Source organism: Panthera tigris, chromosome F2, assembly GCF_018350195.1.
Source record: "Panthera tigris isolate Pti1 chromosome F2, P.tigris_Pti1_mat1.1, whole genome shotgun sequence".
Lineage (NCBI taxonomy): Eukaryota > Metazoa > Chordata > Mammalia > Carnivora > Felidae > Panthera > Panthera tigris.
The window spans coordinates 82,289,865-82,315,202 of NC_056676.1; the positions used below are offsets into that span (position 1 = coordinate 82,289,865).

A 25,338-nucleotide genomic window follows, 5' to 3' on the forward strand; every position below is an offset into this window, starting at 1 on the left:
GAGCTGGTCAGGAAGCCCAAGTCAAGGTCACACCACTGGTCAGCAGGGAGAACACCTCTATTAAGGGTCCCGAACACACATGCGCCTGGGGACGCAGGGTGGCCTAGGTGAAGAGGCGGACAGTGCCGTCGGCCCCGGAGGAGAAGACCCACGGCTGGGTGGGGTGGAAGGCCACGTCCAGAACGCCCAGGTCTCGGGTCAGCGTGTGCCCCCGCAGCACCTTCACAGGCACCAGCAGTGGGTTCTGCAGCAGATCACTGTGGGGGAGGGGAGAGGGACTCGGGTCAGGGAAGCGCAGCCCCCAGGCCAGGGGGTGGGGGGGGTGGGGGGGGTGGGGGGGCGGGTGCAGGTCCAGCACTCACTTGTACACCATCCCGTGGCAGACGATGATGCTCCCGTCGTCGGAGCCAGAGGCAAAGAGCGGGTACCGGGCATGGAAGGCCACGGCCCTCAGGGCCTTCTTGTGGTGCCTGCAGGGCGGGGGCTGGGTGAGGGCAAGCTAGGGCAGGGGAGGGACAGGCCAGCACCCACATCCGCACAGGCGCCTCACCTCAGTACCCTGTACGGCTCGCTGGAAAGGTCCAGGTCGAACCACACCAGCTTGCTGTCATAGCTGCCACAGATGACATTGTCCCCTGGGAGCAGATGGGGTCGTGAGGACCTGCGGGGTGCACGCTCCCCCCCCCCCACAACACCCCCCCCCACACAACGCCCTCACCTGCGGGGTGCACCGCCAGGCTGGACACCCATTTGCAGTTCGGTCTCAGCTTCTTGGTGAGCTCCTGGCGCAGCAGGTGGTAAAGGCGGACGCCACGCTGGGAAGCCACCAGCAGGAAGGGGCGGACAGGGTGGAAGGCCACCCGCTGCACCTGTCCGTGGCTGCGGCGGAAGGGGCTCTGGCTGCGGCGCCGGCTCAGCTGATGGATCAGCACCTGTGTGTGGCCGGCGGTGGCCAGCACCACGGCCATGTAGTCCCCACGCCCGTGCCAGGTCACCTGCGTCACCGGCTGCGGGAAGCAACGCTGGCTGAGCTGGGTCCCCCGGCTACCACCGCTCCCCGCCCCCCCCGCCCCGCCCATCCTGACCCCGCAGCCCCACACCTTGCCGTGGGAGACGCGCAGCCGCAGGCCCCTCTGGCGCTCCTCCTCCGAGGCCTCCAGCCAGCTGGCAGGCTGCACGGCGGGCTCCTGGGGCGGGACGAAGGTGCTCAGCAGCTGGTCCGTGCCGCCCACCACTAGCCGGTCCCCCAGGGCCGGATTCAGTAGCAACACCGAGTCCTCTCTGCAGGCCAGAGTGACACACAGCCCCTGAGGCTCGGGCCCGTGCCCGCCGCTATCCCCCCCCCGCCCAGTGCCCCCCGGGGCCTCGCACTTACACTGCCACGGCCACCAGGCAGAGGGTAGGGTGAGGGTTCCAGGCGATGCTCCTCACCACGCCCCCCACGGGCACGGTCCTCATGCAGCGGGCGGTAGCCACCTCCCAGAGCCGCACGGAGCCATCGTCGGAGCCTGGACGCAGCGAACAAGGCCTTCGCCACCTGGCCCTCCCACCCGGCCCCCCGAGCTGGGAGTGCCCCCACCTCAGGCTCACCTGAAGCCAGCCACTGGCCCTCCGGGGATACACTAAGGCAGCGGACAAGGTCGCTGTGGCCCCTGTAGACCTACAGAGGGGGAGGGGGAGTAAGGAGACGGACACACCCACGCACTCCCTCCCCCACCCGCCCGACAGCCTACCAGGGCCTGGCATGTGGGGAAAGGCTGCAGGTCCCGCGGCCTCGGCAGTTTAGGGATGAGGTCTTCCGGGTCCACGTTCACCTGGATAGGAGAGCGAACAGTCACCCCATCCCCACGTCCTGTGCCCCTGCCCGGGCGCACCTCCCCCCCCCCCCTCCCCCCCACATACCCTCATCTTGCGCTGCCGTGGGCACAGGTAGAGGTCAAGGCAGCGCTCGAACCGTTCCTGGATGAAGCGGCCGTACGCGGGTACGGCCCGCAGGCTCGGGAACCTGTGTGGCAGGAAGTTGAGCCTCCTCTCGCCCGGCTCCTGCTGCTCCCACGCCAGACGCTGCGGAGACAGGGGTGAGCTGGGAGCTCGGGGCCAGGGATGGGGCCCAGTGCCCCCCCCCCCCCCCCCCCGTGGCGCGAGGCCCACCTCGTCTTCGCTGAGCAGGTACTCTGGAGGTGGGTTGTAGGACTCCGCGTGGCCGGGTAGGGCCAGCTTCGGCGCGGGCACGTGCATCTTGTGCCGGCCCAGCACGGCGTCGGGGTCTTCCTGCGCCCACAGGTCATAGAAGCCGGGCGTGGGGTCCCGGGGCCGGCGAGGCTGGATCCAGCCCATCTTGATGGCGTGCACCATGCGAGACACCTGCAAGGGCAGACCAGGTCGGCTCGGGGCGCGGGGGGCGCGGGGGGCGCGGGGGCGCACAGCCCCGGATGCGGCGCTGCACCTACCTTCTCCTTCTCCACCAGGGACGGGATGAAGCTGCGCTTGTCAGCGGGACGGTTGGTCACTGGGTGGACCATCGGGTCCCCACTGAAGAAGTCCACGGCAGGCTGGAGGAGCAGACACAGAGGTGTGGGCCGGGGCCCTGCAGCCGCCCCGGATGCCCAGGGCGAGCTGCCGCCACCTACCTCATACGGGTCGAAGCTCACGTCCCCAAACTGGCCGCTCTGCAGCCGCCGCACCAGGGCCACCTGCTCGTCCGTCAGCCGCACGTCGTGACCCGTCGTCCGGTCCTGCACCGTGCGCCTGGGGAGCCACCTGTCAGAGCCAAGCTCCGGGCCCCCCTGCCCTGCCCCCGCAGGCCCTGCCCCCGAGCCTGCTCACCAGTAATCAGGGTTGTCCATTTTGTCCAGGAACTGGTCCAGCTCGTCACGGGTACGCAGGGGCTTGTAGATGCGCCTGCCGTCCAGGTCATAGCCCACGTGGGGGAAGTCCTCGTACCACTCCAGGGGCACATTGCCCACCGTGTTCCGGATGTCCTGGGGGCAGCAGGCCAGCGCGTCGGCACCGGGCACCCACCGCGCCCACCCCTCCCTTCAGGCTCCCCAAGTCTCGGGCAACGGTGGGTCCCTAAGGAGGCCGGGGGGACGGTCCCCAGGCACCCTGACACAGGCCCTCTCCCTGGGGTGTGACGTGGCACGGCGGCCAGTGCTGTCCCCCACCGCCCCCCTGACTGGCCCTCAGAGGCGCCGGAGCTGTACCTTCACATTTTCCACTGAAGTGGTGCCAACCCCAGAGCCTCCCCCCTGGATTCCTTGGCCAGGACTCTGGGCAGCCACAGACAAGGGTGACCTCATCGCCCATGGGCTCCCTCCCCTGGTGGGGGCCTTAGGCAAAAACGGGTAGCCACGGGCAGGGACTCAGGGAAGACCCCACAACCCACTCCAAGGGGAGGGAGAAACCACTGCCTTCTGCCCTGCAGACATTCAGGGACCCCCCCCCCCCCGCAACCCTCCCTGGTGCTGCCCGCCGCCCCCCCCCCCCATCCCAGAGCAGCCACATTCCTGGACACACATTCCTGGTCGAGGCCCCTGCCAGCCACCACCCTCCCTCCGCCCAGCACGGAGACTGCTGCCCAGGCGGCCGCTTCCTGAACAGTGGCCACAGGGGGAGGGGCCCAGATGAGACTGAGCGCAGCAGGGAGCCCAAAGGCCCCTTGCAAGGGGCACAGGACGCCCCCCTGGGCTCTCCCCATCTGCACCTGCCCAGCCCAGCCCTGCCGACTTGTGTACTCCCCTCCCAGCAAGCCCATCTTCCAGGCACACCCCCGTGCCCCTGTCCTCCTCTGCACAGGAGGTGGGGGGGCTCCCACTCTACACAGGCCCAATTCCAGTCCATGCTGCCATCCCTGAATTGAACACACCCCGGAGCATGCAAAACGGGAATGGCGGGGTGGGGGTGGGGGTGGGGGTGGGGGTTCCCAGAGCAGGGATACAGGCAGGAGCTGGGAAAGAGGAGGGTCCCAGGCAGAGAGTACAGCTGACGCCAGAATGTGTGCCACCGGGTGACCCCACACACACGACTCCACCCCTCAGGGCTCCTCTGTACCCCCTCCCCACTCTGCCTGGCACAAAAGGCTCAAGTGTACACAGGAGGGAGAGACAGACAAACAGGGTGTGGCCAGGCACCAGGGCCAGGGCATCTGAGTTAACTTGATCGAGCCAGGGGAGAAGACCAGCCTGGGTCATGGGTCCCACTTGTGACCCTCCTGCCCACCTCCCCACCCCCCCCACCCCCCCCCCCGGCTGAGGGAGGGGGAGGGAGCTGCAGAGCCCTGGTACCACCCATCAGGGGATTCCCGCTTCCCCGCGTCCCCAGAGGAAGCGAGATGCTCCAGGCTTCTTCAGCGTGGCGCGAGAAGGCAGAGGGACGAGGGCCCCTGCTCCGTGCGGCCTCCGGGGGCTGGGAGGCGGGGAGGAGGGCGGGCCGGCGCGGGGGAGGGGCCGCCGCCACTATAAAGGCCCGGCCCGCGGCCCAGCTCCAGCCCGGGACGCACACGTGCGCGCGGCGCCGCAGCCGCCACCGCGGGCCACCGAGACCCGCGCCTCCCCGGCCCCCCGGGCGGCCGCGCGGCTGGCGGCATGCGCTGCGCAAGGCGGAGCTGACGGCGCGCCCGCCGGCCCCATGTCCTTCGCCATGCTGCGCTCGGCGCCGCCCGGCCGCTACCTGTACCCCGAGGTGAGCCCGCTGTCGGAGGACGAGGACCGTGGCAGCGAGAGCTCGGGCTCCGACGAGAAGCCCTGCCGCGTGCACGCGGCGCGCTGCGGCCTCCAGGGCACCCGGAGGCGGGCCGGGGGCAGGCGGGCGGGGGGCGGCGCCCCGGGGCCCGGGGGGCGGCCGGGCCGCGAGCCCCGGCAGCGGCACACGGCGAACGCGCGCGAGCGGGACCGCACCAACAGCGTGAACACGGCCTTCACGGCTCTGCGCACGCTCATCCCCACGGAGCCGGCCGACCGCAAGCTCTCCAAGATCGAGACGCTGCGCCTGGCCTCCAGCTACATCTCGCACCTGGGCAACGTGCTGCTGGTGGGCGAGGCCTGCGGCGACGGGCAGCCGTGCCACTCGGGGCCCGCCTTCTTCCACGCTGCGCGCCCCGGCAGCCCCCCGCCGCCGCCCCCACCACCCCCCACCCGCGACGGCGAGAACGCCCAGCCCAAACAGATCTGTACCTTCTGCCTCAGCAACCAGAGAAAGTTGGTGAGTGTCGCCCACCGGGCATCCGTGGGAAGAGAGGCGAGGAGGATGTGGTGGCCCCTGCTTCCGTATGACCCTAGCTACTACCCACACCTGTTGGGCAGAGAGTGGGGCCAGAGGCGGGCAGAGCGCCCCCCCCATCCCCACCCACCCCCGGCCGCACCTGTGACCTACTGTGCCCCGGGGCCCCGGGGAGGGAGGAGCACAGCAAGGGCCCAGCTGGAGCAGGCAGGGCTGGACCTTCTTGGGCCTTCCCCACCCAGGGCCACAGGTTCCCACGGGGACCGAAGAGGGCCACCCAGGGTCAGGTGGGGGGGGGGGTGGGGGGGAGGGAAGCGGCAGTCTATGAAGCAGGGAGGACACTAAAACTGGAAGAGGCTGGGACCAGACCAGAGTTCAAGCGACTCTGGCCACCCACCCTGTCCCCGAAGGAAGGGGACATCGCCCCCCTAATCCGTTGGCCCTGCCACAGCCCCTGGCGCCGGCCTAAGGCTTACCGGGCACCTGCTGCCTCTCCTCCGGCCCTGGCCCACGCCCCTGGGGCCGCCCACTCAGACCTGTGTGTGGCTGTGGGGTCTGCAGACAGGCTGGGGGAGAGGGGCACGTTGCGGGAGCGCCGGCCGGCTGTGATTTACAGCTGCTGCTGCTGCGCTCGGTGGCACCGGAAAAGCAGGGTGAGCAGGGAGAAAACGCGCCGCGGCTTTTCCCGATCCCCATTTCCTCTCCAGACGGCACGCGTGAGCTCCTGGGGCCTGAACATCTGGGAAACTTAATTTTACAGTTTCGGCCGTGCAGCACCGTGCTCTCTTCCCCAAAGTGCACGGGGACGCCGGGGTGAGCGCGGAAGGGGGTGCAGCACCCGCCACCCGAGACAGCGCCCAGTGGGGAAGCCCAGGCGCGGGCCGGCCCTGGGTCTCCACCCGGGCCCTGACACCACCCCCTCCCCTCTGCAGAGCAAGGACCGAGACAGAAAGACTACGATTCGGAGTTAGAGGCGCCGCCGCTGGGCTCCCCACAGAGAGCACCCCCGTGGACCCGACTCGGGCACAGGCCTCCTGTGAGGGCGCCTCAGGCTCCTCTGGGGCCAATGGACGGACAAGCGGCGGCAGGACTCCGCACTGGCCCAGCTGGCCCAGGCCCACTGGAACCTTCTGTGCTGGCTTCCTACCTGGGTTTTCTTCTGGTCGCTACGTGCTGGTATTTTGTGTCTTTGATATGATAATATAAAGTCTGGAAACTTTGTATAATTAAAAACAAAACAATATCGTCCAACCGTGGAAGCACTGTTTTCTGGAAGGTTCAGAATCCAGCCCGAGCCCAGCCCAAGACCACACTCCCAGCTCTCAGGGCGGTCTCTTCTTGCCCCATCCTCCCTGGGCCCAGAGGCACCAGCTGCTCCCAGGGAAGGCGTCCGCCTTCCAGGGGCTGGGCCGTCCCTCCCAGGCCTGAGCACAGCGAGGTACCTCCTCCCGGCCTGGTGGCTGAAGGAGACGGGTGAGGGAGAGCAAGGCTAGGAAAGGAGAGAGGGAGCCCACTGCCCCGCGCCAAGGGACCACGCAGTCCGGCCTCCACTCCCAGGGCCTGCCTGGCGCCCACGCCTCCCCTGCAGGGGTGAGGAATCCAGGGCCGGCGGCACAATCATGCCAAGCCTCGGGCCTCACCCTTTGCCACAGAGACCCAAGGAGTGGACACTCAGCCAAGAGGCTGAGTGAGGGGCACCGCCGTTGGAGCGGGTCTCCAAGCCTCGGTGGGCCTAAGGGTGCGGGACACACGGCACCCATCTGCAGGCACCCCGGGGTGCCCACCCCTGCTGGGGCTGCCCTGGCTCCCCCAGCCCTACACCCAGCCACTTGCAGCGCTGCTCGCACGGAAAGGAACCCTGGCCGCCGACCAGCCTGCTCCGCCGAGCTCCTCCAGAGGCCCCACCTGCCCGCGAGGAGGGCAATTTCAGGCCCCCTCCCCGAGCTGTGCACAGCTGGCTGACCATTAAAATCCTGCAGGTGACAATTACGGTTTAGTGGCTCCAGCTCTGCTGGCACAGCACAGAAGAAAGGCAGGGGGCGGCCTTCCACGAGCCACCTCCCCCACGCTGGCCAGGCGGGCCAGCAGCCTGACTTCCGGCCAGACCGGGTAGGGAATGGCCGAGGGCGCCAGGTGTCGGCCCCGGGCCCTCCCAGCCCTCAGCACAGGCTCAGGGGCCCCCACCGACACACTCCCCCGGGCCCCGGGGAGAGGCCAGGTGCTAAGGCCCACGTGGGCACCCCAACAGGGCAGGCCCAGAGCTGCCCCCCTCCTCTGCACAGAGGGGCTCCGGGGACCCGCAAAGCAGGAAGTGGTGGAGTAATTCTGGAGGAAATTCTCAAAGCCAGAGCCATTAAGGGCTAGAGGGGGGCTCTGTCCAACGTGATAGAAATATAACAGGATAAAAAGTCGCCACGGCAGGTTCCATTCGGAGAGAAACCCAACCCCAAATTTCCTTTCCTTAATCCTGCAGGAGCCTACAGCTGGCCAGAGGAAGGAGGGAGAGGGCAAGCCGGGTCACTGCAGAAGCCCCCACCCCACCCGCCTGCCTGGGGAGCCAGGACCCAGGCCGGAGACACGGGGGTCCAGATGGGGGGCTGAGAAAGGCGTCCCCTCTCCTCCCAGGCGGGACCTGGGGGAGGTGTCCAGGGAGGCAGGTGTACCCCAGGATCTTTGTGCTCACCCCCCTGCTTCACTGGGCACCGGGTGCGGTTCTGTGGGGGTGGGGGGAGGGGGCATGGCCCACCTGCCCCTCCCCTACTAGAATCACATCTCCACACCCGAGCCTGGATGGGGGCCGCAGACCCCCCTCATGAAGCCCCCCGAGAGGATGAGTACCCGAGCGGGCGCCCACCTTGCGACCACAGCGCAGTGCCGCACCCACACGCGAGGCTGAGAGCGCAAACGGAGGGGACCCCGAGCCCCAGGGCTGACGGGGTGTCAGGAGGACCCTGCGGGGGGGTCTTCCGAATCCGGAAAACGGGTGGGAGAAGACAGAAGGATGGTCCCCAGAGACCCAGCCCATCAGGGCCCAGGGCACACAGGCCCAGCTCTCCACAGCAGGGCCTGTGACTCCAACAGTGGCTGCAGCTTGGCCGACTCGGGCCTGGGCAGTGGGCCCGGCGCTCCCCGAGCTGCACCGGTAGCGGTAGCAGCAGCGGCAGCGACGACGGCGGCGGCGGCGGCGGCGGCGAGGGCCTGGCCCGCCAGCCAACAGGAGAGAGCGGAGGGGCGGGGGAGGAGCGCTCCGTCACCCTTCACTGCTCCAGAAATTCAAACCAGACGGGGGGGGGCGGGTGGCGGGGGTGGCGGGCCAGCCAGAGCCCGAGCCCAGCAGCCCCACCGGAGTCCACTCAGCTACTACGGCGGCTGGGCTGGGGCGGCAGGTGCTCTGTGCCCGCTGCAGGCCCTGCCTCCCTCCCAGAAGGCCAGCCTCGTCGTCCACTGAGAGGGACAAAGACCCCGGGTTCCCTGCGTGCGCGCCCCAGAGACAGCTGGAAAGGAGGGGCCGAGCCCGCGCCCTGGGCCAGCAGCCGCCTCTGTGGGCCAAGCTGGGCTGGAAACACTCTGATCGGCCCCGGCTGTCAGCTCCCTGTCCCCGGCCGGGGGAATGAGCTGCTGGCGGCACCACATGATTCATCACCAGGCCTCAGCCCGCAGGCCAGCCGGCCCCCACCCTGCTCAGCACCTGTGGGCTGCCAGGAAGCACATGTGACCCCGCGGGGGCAAGCACCTACCAACCCCTCCAGGTCAGGCACCGAGCTCGGAGCACAGGCTGAGGACACAGACACCCCCGTGCTCTCCTGGGGGGGGCCTCTGTGCCCCAAGCACAAGCCTGTGGGATGAGGCCAGCGGGGGACCCCACCCCCCAGACTGCACCGGACACAAGCGGCAAGCAACAACTGGCTGATGTGTCGGCTGGGATTTTTCCGCTCTCGAGGAGCCCCTCCCCTCCCCCTCCCCAAAGTGGCTGCAGCTGTCAGGACCGCAGATTGGAACTGCAGGTAGGGCGCTGGCCGGCTGCCCACCTCCCTCCCGTGTCTGTCTGCGAGAGAGGAAGCCGGCCCACCTCTGGAATCCTTCACTCTCTCCTCGTTCTGCCTCTCCCACCTGTCCCCTGGGAGCGTGGGGTCAGCCGCCCTCGCTCAGGCTCTCTCTTTTCCCTTGCCCCTCTCCGATTACAATGCCGGCAGTGTTCGCTCCGCTCCCCCTGCACGAAGCTCCCGCCTGTCTCTGAGCACCACTCGGCCTTCCTGAGCCTCGGCCTCTCCTCGCTCCTCCATGGTGTTCGATCTCTGTCAGAGCACCGGGCAGAGGAGGCCGGGCTGTGTGCCCCAGGCTCACCTGCTGCCTCGGAACCCATCGGAGGTTCCAGCAGGATGAGTCCTGGTTCGCGGGCCGAAGGGAAGAAAGCCAGGTCCTACTTGGCCTCTTCCTGCCCCAAAGGCCAAAGCCAGGTGAGGAGACCCCAGCAGGGAGCTCGGAGCCACCTTCCCAAACCTCCTCCATCAGACCGCCACTCACATTTGCTAACCCAGGTAGCAGGGCACCTCCGCAGAAGCCGACCCCAGACACCATCACCCCCATCTGCCCGTCCCTCTCGAAAGTGCCGCCGGCCAGGCCCGCCCGAGCCATCACGTGCTAGCACAGAGGCCTCCAGCCCGCTGCCTGGCCCCCACGGGGTCCACGAGGTGGGCAGAGGGTGCCGAAGCTGCCCCAGCTCCCAGGTCTTCGGCCAGCCCAGACCCCCACCCACCTGCCCCTCTCCTGGGGCTGATCAAGGTGCAGTGAGCGGTCCCACCTGGGGCCCTCTGACTCTTGACTACCTGCAGGCAGGCGCTCCCAGAAACCCCTCTGGAGTGCTGGGTGTGGGCCCAGGCTCGGGGCCCCCGGCTGAGTGGTGGAGACCACGTTCCAAGACCCACTATTCAAAGAGCTGCTGCTGCTTCAGGTTGGTCCCCAGAGCTCCACACCTGCCCCCGTCCCACCTCCAGCGAGCTCCAGAATCTTACCCCGGAGGACTCACCTCAGCCCCAAGCACTGCCTGCACACAGCCAGCCCCTACCTGTGGCCCCTGTCCCCAGCCCCCTCTGCAGTCACTACCCTCCCCCCCCCCCCAACCACCTTTCCCTCCACAAGCCAGCAGCCACACCTCCAGCCCCAGGGCAAACCCTCCGGTCCCTCCAGGCACTCTCCCACCCACCTGCCCCGCTGGGTTCCTGCTGCCAAGGAAACTGGCTCCAAGTGGGCACGAGCAACAGGCCGGGGCCTCCACCACCCACGTGCCGTGGCTCTGAATCAGCCCCCCCTTCACCTGCCAGGGGCCACACGGGCCCCGCACTGAGAGACCCGGGGCTATCCCTGGACACGTACCACCTCCCTCTTAAGGGACAGCTACTTAAGGCCACTGCACGCTCCTCACTGCCCCCACCCCCGCCCCCACTCCCACCCCCGGGAGGGAATCCTCTCTCCCAAGGAAGGAGGCAGCACAGGGCGGGGTGGGGGGGGGGGCAGCACTGGGGAGAGGAGGGCGTGCCTCCGACCGGGCACCGCAGGCCTGGCTCAGAGGTGGAGCCGGGCAGAGGCACCGAGGGGCACTCTGCGGTCACAGCCGTCACACCCAGTGCACCCTGTGGCCACCACCTGCAAGGCCGTGGGTCAGACTGGCGGGAAGGGACAGACCAGAGCCTGGCCGGCGGCCCCGCTTGCGGGCCGGCTGTGGGGGTGTCAGGCCGACACGAGCAGGCTGAGCGCCGGGCGCTCTCCACAAACAGCCCGAAACCTGAGCCGACAGGCTCCGGCTGCCAGCAGCGACGCAAGCGCTCGGAGCGCGAGGGCGGCCAGGATGGGCGGGGCGGCGGCCCCGGGAGGAGCGGGAGGCCGCCAGCGCTGGAGGCAGCTGCCGGTTCAGTAGCTGGGAGAAGCCATTAACGGCCGTTTGGCGAGAGAGCAGAGGGGATCGCGGGCTCTGGATGCAGACAGGCCTGGGCTCGTCCCCGCGGGATCCCAAGTTACTTCGAGGCCAGGGCGCCGCGGAGCCGGCCAGGGCTGCAGCCCGGCCCCCGCCCGCCGCGGAGGTCTCTCCGGGCACGGGAGGGTCCCACGGTGGACAGGAGGGGGTCAGGCCCCGGGGCTCAGGGACTGGGATGAGGTGGATGCCTCCCGGTCTCCCTGGCCAGAGTTCAACAGCCACCCCTCACCTCTCATCTATCGCCGGCCTCAGTTTCTCCCAGCTGCTCGGAACAAAGAGGGGCCTCGATGCCGCGAAGGCCGCCGGCCCCCTCCCCCCACCCCGCCCCACCTCCCCCGGGTCCGGCGGCTGGATGAGATCACGTCTGTGAGGTGCGGTGCCGTGGGAGAGGAGTGAGGTGGACGTGTGGGGGTGGGGTGGACACAGCCTGCGGCTGCTCCGGACTCCCCCCACTCCAGGCCCCCCGCCAGACCCAGCGGCACGTCCAGGGGACTTGGGCCCCAACGTGGCTTGGGATGTGAGTCTGGGGGACTGAGGAGGGCAAACGTACGGAAACAGGACTCAGACCATCCCACGAGGGTAGACTGCCACTCATCAGTCAGCATCTGGGGTGGGGGGCTCCCCAAAGCCGAGGCCAGCAGTCACAGGGTCCAGAAGCCCCAGCACGCACCAGCTCAGGCCTCAGATCCAGACCCAGGGGTGGGGCGGGGTGGGGCAGGGCCCAGGGGAAGGGACTCCAGGTGTGGCCACCACACAGCAGCATCCAAGAAGATTCTCTCTCCCAGGAGCACGAAACCCGTGAGGACACCTCTGCCGCCGGCCAGAGCCCGAGTGGGGTCCACACGGTGCCGACCACCTCTAAGCACGCTGCAGGGAGAAGGTGTAGCTCCGACACCAGGAATGTGCCCGGACCGCGGCCCCCGAGCCCTATGCTCTGTGCCGGGTCTGTTCAGGTGCCCGATGGGACCCCTCGCCACCTGGCCCCCAGGCCTGTCCCCTGAAGCCCACCCCGCTTTGCCAGGATGGCAGAGACACCCACAAAGTCAGCACGGAAGGACCCGGAGCACCCCAGGCACACGTGCTGCTCAGGGAAGCGTCCGCCGGGCCTGGCGAAGGCTGGGCTCTGCCGCCCCCTCGAGCCGCAGGCCGGCTGTGCTGGCAGAGCTCAGGAAGGCGGGCATCGGGCCCCCTCCTGTCACTCACACATATGGGATAGTCATTGCCAGAGGAAGCGGCCCCCGCAGGCCGGGGCCGGGAGGAGCGCCTCCCTGTGGGCAGGCCGAGGCCCCTCCCCCGCCTCTGCACTCCATTTACAACCATCATCGATTTCTCAAAATACCAAATATAAAAAAGTAGCCGACAGGATGTGGCTGCCGACAGCCAGAGCCCCTGGGAGGGGGGAGACAGGCAGGGAGCCGCACTGCGCTGGCCCCCCCTCGCCGTGTGCGCCCGCTGCTCCGGCCAGGAAACCAATTTATTTTGTTTTGTCTCTGTTCTCTAAACGCACAGAGGCCAGATCGGGCGGGCAGCCAAGGCTCCGGCAGCCGCTGCCAAGAGAGCGTGAGGGTGGGGGTGGAGGCCGAACAGGGGAGGGGGCGCGTGCCTCCCCAGGCCCCGGGACAGCCCCTGACAGGCAGCTCTGGAGGGCCGCTGTCCCTGCAAGCCATGCGCCAAAGCCGTCCCCCTGCAGCTCCAAAGAGGCACACACCTGGGCGCCCACCAGGGCCCTGGGAGGCGCGGGGCCACAGCCCTGACAGTGACTGGGACACACGTGGGAGGGGACAGGCAGGAGGAGAGGGCCACCTCCGGGCTCAGAGCTCCTCAGCCTCCAGCCCTCCCACATCAGGCAGGCCCAGGGAGCTGAGCCTCTGGCCCACACACCAGGGCCTCCGGACGCCAGACTGGGCACCACTTGCCCACTGCCACGCTTGTCCCTTCAGACGACAAACGGGAAGGAGTGACCGGATTCACTGGAGCCACATCAGTCCACTCCTCAAGGACACCGAGGAGAGCGGGGGCGGCACGCCCAAAGGCCACCCACCTCCTGCCCTCAGCACCCAGACCCGTCACCCCCCCGAGGCCCAGCACAGGCCAGCTGGTGCGACAGAAGCCACCCCTGCCCCAACCTCTCCGTGCCCATCGAGAGCACAAGCACGGCCTCCGCGGAGCGCACGGGGGACCCCAGCATCAGGGGCCGCCCCACAGACACACCTGGGGGTCCACCGCATCACACCCCCCCTCCCTCCTTTCCTAGTGATCCCACACACACTCACCCTCCTGCAGACAGGTGTCCTGACCCCAAAATCGCTCTCCCAAACCACGAGTGGGGCCCCTCACTGTGGCCTGACTCCTCTGTGCCCAGCACAGCACAGCCCCCCGGGGAAGAGGCAAGCCCAGCCCGCACCTCCTCGTCAGAGCTGTCTTCCGCGTACTCTTCGTAGCCCTTCGCTCTCGCCACCTCTGTCCTTGGGGAGGGGATGCCAGCCTGGAGAGAGAAGGGACGATTGTTAGGTCAGGACGTGATGCCCTCTGACCTCGGACAGAGCCCAGGCCCGAAGTCCCTCGGCCCCTCCTTGGGACTGGAGGCTCGGGAACGAACTATCCCTCTTGCTGATGCCGAGGCTGAGGTTCCCGCCGCCCCCGATCTCTAGGCAGCTCCAACCTGGCCCTGGGCCTCAAGACAAGATCAGGGTCACCCCAGGTCTAAGCAGGCCTCATGGGCCTCACCTGGGGTCCTGTCAAGGGCCAGCCCCATCACTACATTCAAGTTCCTCCAAGGAAGGACCCCAGGGAAGGGCTGACACCTGGTGCCAGACTGGAAAAGGAACAGTCAGCAACAAAGCCACCAGCTGAGGGCCTGGCCACCCCCGCACCAGTTAACGAAAAAACCGGCTGCAGGGCTCCTGGCCCGACAGCCCCTACCCGGCCCTGCCAGGTTCAGGAGAGTGCCCGGGGTCCGGGGGCAAGGTGGGAGAGGCCACTCGGGGGCAGCAAGTGAGGGCAGGGCAGGGGGGTTACCCACACCCAGGCCAGCCGCTCTGGAGGCAGGCCTGTGGCACCTGCTGCTGGTGGTCACGAGGCCACAGCCGGCTCACTCCTAGGGCGAGACCCTCCTCCCAAGGCGGCCTCCGGTCTGCAGCAGCTGAGAGAGAGGCGCCCCCTAACCTGCAGAACGCTGCGGGGGACACAGCCCTCTGGCACCCACCCCACCCACGTGTCCACGGCCCCAGGCTGACCCCGGTCCACCAGGTCAGTGAGTGGGCGCCACCGAACGTTCACACCCTAACCTGGAAAACAGATCCTTCCCTCACGGGGTGGGGGGATCGGGTGTACCGGAACCAGGACTGATGGGGAAAACAGCCCTACCTCTCACTCCTGGGCGCAGTAAAGTCTGGAGCAGGAGCCCCTGAGCGCGGCACCCCCGCCAGAGCCCCGCTCCCCCTGACCGGGCAAGAGCCAAGGGCCTGCGAGGCGGCTCTTCCTCTCGCCTGTTTTTTCCCTCAGTATAAGGAGGGTGGGAGACTAAGTTTTTCTCCAGGCCAGGAACAAGGCGGGATTCGGTTTCCATGTCTCCCCCACCCCGCTCCCCATGCTGCACGCGCTGTGGGAGCCGTGCCCGCTAAAAGTGGGTCAGCACCGCCTGATGGGTGCGGGCCGTGGGTGGGGGGCAAGGAGGGCCCAGAGCTCTCCTCCCATCCTTGCCCGAAGGGAGCTCCGCCTGCAGCAGCGGCCAGGGGGCACACCTGCCCCAGGCTCAGGGCCGGGCACCAGGCCTCCTCAGCAAGTGCCCCCAATGCCAGGCCCCGGCCAGCAGGTCCACGGTGGCGGCCCGGCCAGGCTCCATGGCCGCCCACAGCACCAGGCCACCTCATGCTCTCCAGCAGCACTGAACCCTGCAGAGCCCTACATCACCTGCGCCTCAGGCCACGGTCATGGGGTCCCCTTGTCCTCCAGCGCACCCCACATCGTCCTGTGCTGGGTGTGGCCAGCGCCCCGGGCAAGCGTGCAGGCACAGGGAGCCAGAGACAGGCCGGTCCCCGGCAAGGAGGGGGCGCAGGGAGCCAGAGACAGGCCGGACCCGGCAAGGAGGGGCACCCCAGCAGCGGGCAGCAAGTTCCCACACAAAAGAGCTGGACCCCCAGCCCTCCTTGGTCTCTCTCCAGAAGTGGTGCTGCAGGCAGCACGGTGGCCACCAGGGGGCAGCAGAGGTGCGGGCGCAGCCCAGCTCCAGGATCCAGGGGCGGCTCCGGGAGCGACCCCTTCACAGCCTGGAGACCCTTTGCTGGGCATTCAGGAAAAGGAAAATTTAAAAAGACAACTTAAAAGGAACGTGAAACACGAAAGGACGCGAACCCAAGAACGGGGGCCCCACCACCCTTGCCTCCTGTCTCTCACTCGGCGCAGCCCTGACTGCCAGCGTCGGAGACCCCTGGTCCTCAGGCGCAGAATCCAGGAGGTCGGGGTCTGCCCAGACCCACACCGTCTGCAGGACGCAAGCACCCACCTCAAGACAGGCTCAGCCCTGCGTGGCACTGCCCCCTCAATGTGCCCACATTGGACACATTGGTGGACACAGAGAGAGGCAGCCTTCTGTCGACGAGTGCCCCCCGACCAGGGGGTCTCAGGACGGGCATCCGCTGGGAGGGGCTCTGGCCAGGGCACAGCAGGAATGAAGGGCAGACCCGTGTACAGTGGCGCGAGGAACTGTGGGGCATCAGCAAAGAGGCCAGCAGCAGGCAGGCAGTCCGGGGGCCAGTGCCCAGGCAGGGCCAGAGGCACGCAAGGGCACGCTGAGCACTAGGGAGAGGGAGGCCGTGTCGACAGCTGGGCAGCAGGCCGGGACTGCCTCGGAGCGGAACAAGCAGCGGGCACCCCTGGGTGAAGGGCCACGGGGCAGACAGCACTGGGAGCCCGGGTCAGGCCGTGTCCCTGAATCCTGGGCGGCCTCTGGACCTGGTCCTCAGGGGAACTCGCTCCTGCTTCTCTACCCACCCCCAAGACTGTGACACACCGTGAAGACCGAGGCGGGGGCCCCGAAGGGGTTCTGACAGCCTAAATGGCATCTCATCGCAGCTGCAACAGACCCAGCCCGGCCACACCCCACTGCCACCGCCAAGCACGCATGTGATAACACAGGCTCCCCGACCTCCCGACGCGGGCTGTGCTGGCTCAGACTAGGTCAGCCAGGCTGAAACTTTGCTCCCTGCACGGCCCTCCCCGCGGGGTCCCGGGCAGGACTGCTCACAAGAGGGTGCTGTCAAGAGACTCAGAAGAAAGGAAACAGCAGCCACCACACCCTGAAGGTCCACAGGAGGTGTGCCGGGCTCGGGAGTGTCCCTGACACCCCGGAGCAGGGGTTACATCCAGAGCGCTACTGGTAACACATGTTCTCAGCGACCCAGGGGAGGAGCAAAGACCCCGTGCACAAAGGAGCCTCCAAGAACCTGATGCGCAGACCCTCCGGACTGGCCCTCGCTGCTGCGGAGCCTCCTCAGGGCCCGGCTCAGGGAAGGGCCGGGGTCAAAGAGCTCCATGCACACGCCCGTCCGCGCACATGCTAGTCTGACCAGGAGCACGGACTGACGCCGAGGAGGTACACGTGTTAGAGAACATGCACCACCGGGGCCCGCCAAGGCCAGAGAGAACGTGAGATGAGAACACCCCTCATTTCTCAGAGAAAAAGGAGGGAGACTCGGGGCCAGGGTCATGCCCCGGAGCAGGACCCGGCCCTGCACAAGGAGATGGTTGCCCTTGCCTGGCCAACATCAGGACACCAGAGACCGCTGACCACGCAGGGCGACCCGCTTCCCCATTTACAACAGAAAAACTGAGTGGGACTCGAAGCCACTGCTGCACGTGGCCGCAGGGGAGGAGGCCAAGGACCTGCCGGCACCTAGACCTGATTCACACGAGACCCTCGGGCCGAGGCCACGGCCAACACGGCCACGAGGTAAGGGTCCGAGAGGGATGGCGGGGGTGGACGCTGTAGCTGTTCCAAACCATAGCTGTAAATCTTTGACTTTCCTCCCATCAAGGGGCAGTCTACGTGCCCCCTCCCCAAATCTGAGTGGGCTTGTGGCCGGCTCACCTGTCCAAGGAGAGCAGCCCCGACTGACGATGCATGAATTCTGGATCCAGACCATGAAGCTCCTGCACATCTGCCCCATATAACAGACAGCCTGTCCTCAGAGCCCCGACGGTGGGGACGTCCCAGACGGGCAGGCAGACTTGCCCAGTGAGTGCCCATCATGCAGGTTGCCCCACCCTGGACACGAGTGGAGAGGCCCCAGATTTCTTCCTCGGGACCCTCACCTGAGCCCCCCAAACAAGGGGTGTGATGACTGATGGTCCTGCTAGACAGAACACACCAGAACCCTGGAGGGACACGGCTGAGGGAGGCTGTGGGACCCCCCCCAATCCCACTGACCATGTCACCCGGACACGACAGCACCTCACCCTGCCTGAACTCTGATCCCCAGAAATGAGAGTGCCACAAAATGTGTGATGCCTGGAGGTGGCAGGGCAGGTGGAGGAACCACTGCCTCCCCTCCCCCACGGGGCCGCATCCTCGCTCCTATGGTAGGCGCTCCATTAACTAGCTGGTGACAGTCATCGGATGTGCCCCCAGCTGCCTCCCACAAGCCACAGCTCCACCGGTGCCAAGACCCAGGCGGGCCCCTTCTGCCCACAGGTCTGCAGCACACAACAGGCAGAACTCTTCCTGAAATACCTACAGAACACTCCTCACGGGCACGATCACTAGTATGGTCACATTCTTGAATGCGGGGAGTAGACTAATGAGCCAACAATGGGAACTTCCGAACGAAAGAAAACAAAGTAGGAAAACCCCACGTAAATAAGGACCCAAGTAAACACAACAAGGAGGAAAAGTGGGTCCTAAACAAGCACAAAAGGGTAAGACGACTTTCAATACACAAATCCACTCAACACAAGCAGTCCAGAAGAAGCACAAAGACCTCACCTTTCCCAGGGGACCGCAGAGAGCTGCTGGGGAGGATGCCGGCAAGGGAGCAGGCTCCTGCCTGCCAAGCAGGAAGCCAGGGACCCGGGAACAGGGAGGGCAGGGGTCGGCGTGCTGGGGACGGGGGGAGCCTGAGGAAGCTCCCCATGCCCGAGAGTGGACACAGGAGGGACGCAGGCAGGCGGCCGAGAGCCAGGGAGAGGCTGGGCGGGGGGTGGGGCAGAGGTGACACCCGGCACACAGGGAACACGCAGCACGGGGCCCCTCTGCAGCCTCCTTCGGTGACGCGTGTGCCGAGGACTGTCCGGCTGGGGCAGGCTTGCAGACGTACCGTGCAGAGTGAGGGGCAGGGGCTGGGCCCCACCTCGGCCTTGAGCTGGAGCCCGTGGGGAGCAGAGGAAGGGGCTCGGGGAGGGGATGCAAGGCTCCCAACGCCAGGGGTCCACGTGGCACTCCCTGACCCACGTGAAGGGGAACAGAAGTGGGGCCTGCAGAGCCTGACCTTCAAGAAATAGGACAGTGATGGAAACTGTGTCTTGGGGGGCACACAGCCGGAACCATGCTCCCAGAAACAAAGGAAAAGATGCCTCGTTCCCAACTTAAGAAAAAAATCACAGTGCAACACGAGGCCACTTTCCACGTATTAGAGTAAGAAAATACTAAGGTTTCACCACGCACGATCTCGGCGGGATGGGAAACAGGTGCCTCGGGGGGTGTGGCGACTTTAAATAGCCCACTTTCCTTCCGCTAAAAACGCGTCGGCCTTTGACCCAGAGATGCTTCCCGGAACGTATCCGAAAACTTGCTTGCACGTGCAAGCAAATGAGGGGAGCATCGCAAGACCACCGGGACAGCACAAGGTCACAAGTGCCCACCCACCGGCGGCCCGTGCCCGCTGCAGGCACTGCGCGCGAGGGTGGTCCTGAGACCGAGAGAAGAGCAGAGCAGAAGACGGCGGTTAGGAAGCCATCGGACACGACACAAACGGGCGCCCGGATGTGCGAAGAACACCCTGGGGAGACCCAGGGACCGGAAACAGTCCTCACCCTCGTGCAGGAGCAGAAGGCAGGGCAGGGCGGGAGGAACGACCCTCAGGACCTCCCGAGCGAGCGCTCTGCTGTGTCCCTACCATGCACGTCACATATTCCACACAACCCTAAGAAAGTAGTGGACGCATCTGCACGGCCACCAAACCCCCAGGAGGAAGTGGAGGAGGAGCTCGCCGATGGTGGCACCCAGGGCAGCCAGACACCGAGGTGGGTGACCCTGAGCACCTGGGCCACGTAACCCCATCTCTCCCCGTGGGAAAGGAAGGTGGACACTCAGGGCAGTCTCCAGAGAACATGCCTGTGACCACCTGGCCATCCACGATCACGTGTGGAGGGTCCCAGCAGGATGTTCGTGGCCTGCCCGGGATGGCCTGTGGCGGCCACACGTGGAACCCGTGGACGGACTTATGGGGCAGGGTCCCCGGACGATGACCTATCAGCCCCATACCTCCCAGAACCATTAGGCAAATACGGCAGCCCCCGCCTGCACAGGTACTCGGCAGCCTGCGTCACTTGATCAGCGTGTCTGGGCCAGGGGGCATCAGAGACGGTCGGAAAAGCCCAGAGAACCGTGCCCACAATTAGCACCAATTTCCTGCCGGCCTCTGCCCCAGGATGTGTGTCCTTGACGTGACGTTAGAACGCAACCTGACAATGAGGCAGGATGCCCTTCAGACACGTGACGCAGTGTGGCCACCTGCTTCCTTGGAAGTGGGGGGGAGCCTGGAGACAGCTTGTGTACAGGAAGTGGAAGAAACGGCGACGGGAGCCAAGTCACAGACGGGAGCACGCAGCGGGGAGAGAAGTTACTGCAAAGCCTCACGGCACGGTGGCCGTCAGCACCTAGTAAGAACCAAGCCCCAGGAAGGAGGCACCGGAGCGGGAGGAAGAGCGGAAGAACATTTTGCTTGGTCGTACAAGCTGGAGCGGGTCCCTGGGAAAACGCCACTTCGACCTGACAAGCAGCTCACCTACAGCCGCTGTTTGCAAGAGCACAGAGGCGGCCGCGGCCAGAAGGCAGAGAACTCTGGGGCTTCCTGTTAAAAAGCTGGGACACCCGGCAAAGACACGAGCAGAAGCTGGCGTCACTGCTGGCAGGGGCCCATAGAGCTGACAGTGGTAGGGACACCGATTCTAGAAGCTGCTCAACGGAAGTGGGTCTCGGGTTGATGGCCCGTGCGGGTGGCAGGAGCACCTTGTCGAGACAGGTTGACATCTTGACAAAAGCCTCCATGGTGTGACAGGTAGCAGGCCCCTAGCTACAGCAGGTGAAACCCCGAGAGGACCTTGACCCAGGGGAACGCCCCCATCATAGGGCTTCAGACGGTGGAGTGCAGGCCTGACCGGGGCTGTCATGGGGGCCACTCTGGACGCCCCATATGGCCACGTTCGGGCAGAGAGGAACACACGGGAAACGGTGACTGGCTGCTGGCTCGGTTTCTGGCTACGAGGCTACGTGCTGCAGATGGGGCTCAGACCATCCAAAGAGGGGGTGTGGGCAGAAAACGCGGAGGGGGAACCGGCTCAACCAGGTGGATGGGTGTGAAAGGCTTGAGGAACAGGTGGAAAAAAGGAGAGACAGGGAGATTTCCACTAAGCGAGAGAACACTCCCCCCACACCTCCATCCCCTCTCTCTGCCTCAAGGAGTTCAAACGTAAGTGTGACAACTGTGATTAGAACAGGAAGTGCTCCAATACAGGCCACCTGTACCCCTCAATTAAAGCATAAAAAAGCCAGAGATGTGAACACTGGCACAGGGCAGGGCAGGACCCTGAGGTGGCGATCCAGGGTGTGTGTGGGACTCAGAACCGCTCATGGCTCGTGGGTCTCGTGTCCAGGACTGCCCACAAGAGACAGGGATGGCCTTACGGCCTGGGCGTGAGCAGGAAGGAGGGACACCTCCCAGGCAGGAGACGAGGAGGGTGAAGTCCTGAAGCCGCCCCCGCACGGCACACACCGGAGGGGCCCCGGTCCCGGCTTCAAGTGGGGGAGAGGCCAGGCTGCCGCAGAGCCAGCTCCCCCGGACGGAGGGCTGCGCCCCACCTTCTGACAAGGGAAGGCATCTGCTCTCTCCTGGGCTGTGGCCTCAGTCCCTGCTGGATGGCCCAGCAAGCAGACCGAGAAGGCGGCCCTGCAGAGAACACCCGGCCACGTTGGCACAGAAACCTGAGAAGGACCCACGTGGACAAGCACGTGCCCAGCAGCTCAGAAGGGACGGAGAGTGGGCACACGCAGAATGCGCCCCTTCCATCAGACCCCCTGGACATCCTCTCGAGGTACTTGCACCGTTACCTCATTCAGAGAACTTAAAAAAATTTTTCCATTAAAGGGGCGCCTGGGCAGTTCAGTCATTTGAGCGTCTGACTTCATTTGTCTGACCTGACTTCAGGTCATCAACTCGCTTTCATGGGTTCGAGCCCCACGTCGGGCTCTGTGCTGACAGCTCAGAGCCTGGAGCCTGCTTCAGATTCTGTGTCTCCCTCTCTCTGCCCCCGCCAACCCCCGCTCACGTTCTCTCTCAAAAATTAATAAAGGTTAAAAAAAAAAAAGAAAGAAATGTTTATTTAAAAAGTTACTTAATTTTTTTTTTAAGTAGGCTCCACACTCAACACAGGGCTTGAACTCAGGACCTAGATCAAGACTGTGTGCTCTACCTATTGACTGAGTCAGCCAAGTGCCCCAAAAGTTATTTAACTTTTAAAAATTACTTTTAAAATTCTGTTTATAAACAAAGACAAAAAACCCTTTGTAAAAAAAAACAAAAAAAAAACGGGGGGACGCCCGGGTGGCTCCGTCGGTTAATCATCTGACTTCAGCTTAGTTGATGATCTCACGGTTGAGTTCGAGCCCCGCGTCAGGCTCTGTGCTATAAGCACAGAGCCTAATTTGGGTCCTCTTTCCTTCTCTCTCTGCCCCTCCCCAACTTGCATGCGCATGGGCTCCCTCTCTCTCTCTCTCTCTCTCTCTTTCCCTCCCTCCCTCAAGTAAAAATACACTTAAAAAAATTTTTTTTCAAAAAAAAAATCGGGGCACCTAGCTGGCTCTATCTGTAGAGCATGTGACTTGATCTCAGGGTCATGAGTTCAAGCCCCACGTTGGGTGTGTAACCTACTTAAAAAATACGTTAATTAATTAAATTAAATAAATATGTCAGTGTGTGGACCCCTAATTTTAAAAGGAGGAGAAAAGACACGGGACGGTGATGAAACTTAGCTGTGGTCACGAACCACAGCAAAGGCAGGGAATGAGAACTCCCATTCTGTACCGAACAGTGCTGAGAAAACATTTAATTTTTGTCAAGAAAGTGTATTTTGTAATGTTTTTAAATGTTTATATATCTCTGAGAGAGGACCCGCACATGCTCAAACAGGGGAGGGGCAGGGAGAGAGGGGACAGGGGATCCGGGGCAGGCTCCACGTTGTCAGCACAGAGCCCCAAACGGGGCTTGAACTCACGAACCATGAGATCACGACCCAAGCAAAAGTCAGATGCTTAACGGACGGAGCCACCCAGGCGCCCATTTTATAATTTTATAAAGCTAAAAAGCGGGAAAAATCGTTGACCATCACCCTACAAACCATGGTCAGTACAGTAAACATATCTCTCCCTGCACACCAGCATTACAACTAAGGCTTGAGTGAGTGGAAGGTTGAAATGTGACTTTAAATCTTTTCTTCCTAGGAAACAGAACAAGCACCGCTTTTTGGTTTCTATTATGGGGGTGGACTTCTGTATGATTCAAAGTCGTAACTTCCAGAACACCAGACCCACTGGAAATATAGTTATAAACTACTTTCTAAAACATTCCAGGGGCGCCGGGGTGGCTGTCCGTTGAGCGTCTGACTCTTGATTTCGGCTCAGGTCCTGATCTCAGGGTCGTGAGTTCGAGCCCCACCTGGGGCTCAGTGCTGACAGCAGGGAGCCCACTTGTGATAGTCTCTCTCTCAAAATAAATAAATAAACTTTCAAAACCAGTAAATAAAACATTCCAAACAGCTAATGTCATATTTCAGTTTAAGCTTTTCTCTCATTTTTCTCGCTCGAGACAAGAGCCGAAGTACCCCTTCCCCGTCACCACAGGGGCGGGCACGATGCCGAAGCGTCAACCGGCAAGGCTCTCTGGGGCCAGGCGCGAGTGGAACGGCGCTCCTGTCGGGCTGGCTCCCTCTTGTGCGTCCTGGGAGCTCCCCGCCAGACAGTCTCTTGCGCCTGAATCCCCACCTCAGGCTTTGCCCCTGGGAAACCCAGGCTACGACTGAGTCTAGCAAAGAGGGCTGAGTCCTACGGAAAGGTGACGTCAGAATCACCTGAGGGGGAGGCCCAGGGAGGTGGACTTTTCGAGTTCCTGAGAACAGAGCGCATAACTGTGAAAAACAGCACCCGACTCGGAGCGCTCCAGGAAGCTCGAAAACAGCAGTGAGGACGCTGAGAGCCCGAGGCCTGGGGGTCGCTTTCTTTCCTGGCCACCTTCATGCCAGAAGGGCCCACCAGGAGGCTCCTCACTCACCCACCTGCACCTGCTGCCCAGAGGTCTCCTCCATCCTGCTGTGGCTGTCATCACCGCTGGCCCCATCCTCTCCCTCGGCTGGGTCATCCTCACTGCTGTCGCTGCCGGAATCCTGCAGGCCTGAGAACACGCTCTCCTCGCTTTCAGACAGGCCAGAATCACTGCCATCCTGGAGGCTGGCAGCCGACGCAGAGACGAGGGCGGTCTGCAAGAAGCAGTGTTGGTGACAGCCAGGTGTCCAACCCACCCTCCGCCCACCAGGCACCCTGCTTGCCGACCGCTGGCTCTGTGTGGCCAGCCTCCAAGGCCACAGCCCTCAGGCTTCTTCAGCAGAGCTCTGCTCACCAGACAGCATCTCATCCCTAACTCTGCAGGACACGGCATACAGTTCGTGACCTGGTCACTGCCTTTACCAGAAAAAGTTGAACGACAGGAAATCGTACACCTTGAGGAAGCACTTAAGCACAGAGTCGCGGACTCGCTATTTTTTAACAGTTTGCAACTCCCTCACCTTCTTGGACACATAAAAGTTACCCCACAGCACACGACCTAGTTACCACGGACACGACCCTGCTACAGCTCACCGCACCGTCTACCTCTGGCGTTTACTCAGGTGCACAGTGATGACAGCAAACAAATACCACGAACGCAAACAGCTCCTCGGAGTACGGACCAGGTGGTGGAAGCAACCAAGTCTGGTGCCCACAGCTACCTCCTGGTAGGGCAGGAGGGCACCCGACCAGGTGTCGGGGGAGCCTGATGACACAGCTAAGTGGGGTCGACTGAGAGAGGCTGACCTGTACATGCCTCCTAACACTTTCTACAACCCAGATGTAATGACATCACGCAACCGACCTGGGGTTGGCTGGACAGCAGGCGTGGCCGTGAGTCCACTTAAAATCATGTCCAATGCAGTAAACCCTGGGTTCCAGGCAGGCTCTTTCAATCTCGTCTCTTACCTTCAGAATACGCCTATCGCATTAAGCGGCGTGTAGATGTGTAGATATTTACACAACGGCAGGACGCATAATTCAAAGGGTCTGAGAGGCTGCTGCACAGATGCCACCTCTACTTCCCGCTGCTTCTACTCCGCCTCCCACTCCAGCCACCCCCTGCGCAGGTGCTTGCTGCCAACGACGCTCGCCACGAGGCCACCTCCAGCAGGGGACAGACGGCCCCTTCTTTCTCGCATCCCCGGGCCCGCAGCGCGCCGGGCGGCCTCGCCGTGTGCGGAGGAGCCACCACGTGCGGCCACAGGCCCCGCCGCCCGACCCCGTCCCCGTCCCCGTCCCCGTCCCCGCTGTCACCTCCTCCGGCTCCAACTCCGGCTCGGGCTCCGACGGCCGCTTCCCAGGCCGCGTCCCCGTGGCCGCCGCACGCCCCGCGCCCCGAGCACCCGCCATGCTACCCGGCTAGACCCGGACCCGCGCCGCCACTTCCGGCAGCGCCGGCAGTGTGGGGACTGGGGGCGGGGCCTGCGGGGTCAGGGGGCGCGGCCGGTCCCGCCCCGCCCGGGCCGATTGGTGGGGCGGGGCGGGGCCAGCGGGCGCAGGCGCGCGGCGGCAGGAACGCGCGGGCCTGGGGCGGGGCCGGCGTGCGCGCGCCGGGGTG

The 25,338-nt window shown here is 64.8% G+C and overlaps 2 protein-coding genes across 4 annotated transcripts; one reads left to right on the plus strand and one right to left on the minus strand.

Moving 5' to 3' along the window:
* Window positions 1–39: 39 nt before the first annotated feature.
* BOP1 (BOP1 ribosomal biogenesis factor) lies at window positions 40–25,149 on the minus strand. 2 transcript variants are annotated; one of them, XM_042972673.1, is made up of 16 exons: window positions 25,035–25,149; window positions 23,732–23,932; window positions 13,593–13,673; window positions 2,827–2,981; window positions 2,631–2,748; window positions 2,451–2,552; window positions 2,152–2,364; window positions 1,903–2,064; window positions 1,734–1,814; window positions 1,591–1,660; window positions 1,376–1,508; window positions 1,101–1,281; window positions 719–1,007; window positions 551–635; window positions 363–470; window positions 40–257 (listed from the first exon to the last, which is right to left on the minus strand). In XM_042972673.1, the coding sequence occupies exons 1-16, from the start codon at window positions 25,128–25,130 to the stop codon at window positions 104–106; spliced, it is 2,229 nt and encodes a 742-aa protein (XP_042828607.1). In that variant the 5' UTR covers window positions 25,131–25,149; the 3' UTR covers window positions 40–103. The 2 variants fall into 2 exon arrangements, with proteins under 2 accessions (XP_042828607.1, XP_042828608.1); XM_042972674.1 differs by lacking the exons at window positions 13,593–13,673; window positions 23,732–23,932; window positions 25,035–25,149 and adding an exon at window positions 3,204–3,430.
* Window positions 4,627–6,384, plus strand: SCX (scleraxis bHLH transcription factor). Of its 2 annotated transcripts, XR_006212780.1 has the most exons (3): window positions 5,122–5,199; window positions 5,925–6,030; window positions 6,150–6,384. XR_006212780.1 is itself a non-coding variant. In XM_042972675.1 (2 exons), exons 1-2 carry the CDS (start codon window positions 4,627–4,629, stop codon window positions 6,186–6,188), a joined length of 612 nt encoding a protein of 203 aa, XP_042828609.1. In that variant the 3' UTR covers window positions 6,189–6,384. The 2 variants fall into 2 exon arrangements, 1 of the variants encoding a protein (XP_042828609.1); XM_042972675.1 differs by lacking the exon at window positions 5,925–6,030 and having other exon boundaries at window positions 4,627–5,199.
* Window positions 25,150–25,338: the final 189 nt, after the last annotated feature.